Source organism: Rhincodon typus, chromosome 33 (assembly GCF_021869965.1).
Source record: "Rhincodon typus isolate 14 chromosome 33, sRhiTyp1.1, whole genome shotgun sequence".
Classification (NCBI taxonomy): Eukaryota; Metazoa; Chordata; class Chondrichthyes; order Orectolobiformes; family Rhincodontidae; genus Rhincodon; species Rhincodon typus.
In genome coordinates, this window is record NC_063364.1 from 34,670,563 (window position 1) to 34,671,994 (window position 1,432).

Genomic DNA, 1,432 nt, shown 5'->3' on the forward strand with positions numbered 1-1,432 from the left:
AAGCAGGGTGTGTGTGAGGGGTGTGGAGCTGTGGGAGTGTGAGAGGGGGGTGGGGAAGTGGGTGAGGGGGATGAGGTGTGTGTGTGTGGTGTGTGTGGGGTGGGGTGTGGGGTGTTTGTGAAGCAGGTTGTGGAGGAGTGGTTGTGCATGAGGTGGGTGGGGGTTGTGAGTGTGGGTGGGGTGCTGGGGGAGTGAGGATAACGGGAGATTGAGACAGAGGTTGGGGGTGAGGAGGGTGTGAGATTGAGGAGGGAGTGGGAGTATAATGGGGCTGATAGGGAGTGGGGGCTGATGGGGTGAGGGGGACCAGGGCTAAGGGGGGAGCAGAGTGACGGGAATTGAGGGGAGTGGGGGTGAGGGGTGGATGGGGGGTGAGGCAGAGTGGGGCTGAGGAGGGATCGGAGTGGGGGGGATGTGGGACTGAGAAAGTGGGTGGGTGAGGTGGAGGTATGGCCCTACCCCAGGCATGATGATCCTTTCAATGTCCTCAAAGATGCTGCTCCAACTCTCGCCATCTTGTGGGGCTGTGTCTGGGAGGAGGGCTCTCATGTAGCCGGGTTTAACATCAGGGTAAACACGGCGTTCTCTCAGCGTGCTGAGGTATTTGGCAATATAATCCACCAGCTCCTTCCCTGGGAGACACACACAACAGTTCATATTAAAATACATCAGACACTTGACAGCAAGAGACAAAGAAAACCACACAGTCACATTGGGCAGCTGCAGAGAAGAAATCTAGCAGCAGGCAGACTTTTTTTAAACTGGATGGAGCTGTAGGAAGGCAGCAGGGTTCATTCCCTCACTGAACTGAACGAGCCAGAAAGCAACTTTCCCTTCAGCTTCATGGAATAGTCCTGAGAACGCAGCTGTCTTTATGATAGCAGAACTGATCTTCCTGTTCGAGCACTGACTGTATCTGGGCACAAGGCAGCTCCAGATATGGACAGGTCAAGGGGCGGGATGAGGTTAATAGGTAGGAGATGGGGGTGTGGCTTGGGGTGGGAGAAGGGGATAGGTGGGAAGAAGAACAGGTTAGGGAGGCAGGGATGAGCTGGACTGGTTTTGGGATGCGGTAGGGGGAGGGGAGATTTTGAAGCTTGTGAACACCTATGCTCGGTTCGCAATAAACAACTGCACCTCCCAGTCGCGAACCATTTCAACTCCCCCTCCCATTCCTCAGACGACATGTCCATCCTGGGCCTCCTGCAGTGCCACAACGATGCCACCCGAAGGTTGCAGGAACAGCAACTCATATTCCGCTTGGGAACCCTGCAGCCCAATGGTATCAATGTGGATTTCACAAGCTTCAAAATCTCCCCTCCCCCTACCGCATCCCAAAACCAGCCCAGCTCATCCCCGCCTCCCTAACCTGTTCTTCCTCCCACCTATCCCCTCCTCCCACCTCAAGCCGCACCCCCATCTCCTACCTACT

At 55.6% G+C, this 1,432-nt stretch overlaps 1 protein-coding gene across 2 annotated transcripts in view; it reads right to left on the reverse strand.

Annotated features, from left to right (window-relative positions):
- hdc (histidine decarboxylase) overlaps positions 1-633 on the reverse strand; it is a 35,159-nt gene extending 34,526 nt beyond the window's left edge. Inside the window, exon 1 of one of the 2 annotated variants that reach the window (XM_048615973.1) lies at positions 460-627. In XM_048615973.1, coding sequence (XP_048471930.1) covers positions 460-549 — 90 coding nt within the window. In that variant the 5' untranslated portion in view covers positions 550-627. Of the gene's footprint in view, positions 1-459 lie in introns of both variants that reach the window. The other variant, XM_048615974.1, reaches the window with a different exon arrangement.
- Between the last annotated feature and the right edge of the window lie 799 nt (positions 634-1,432).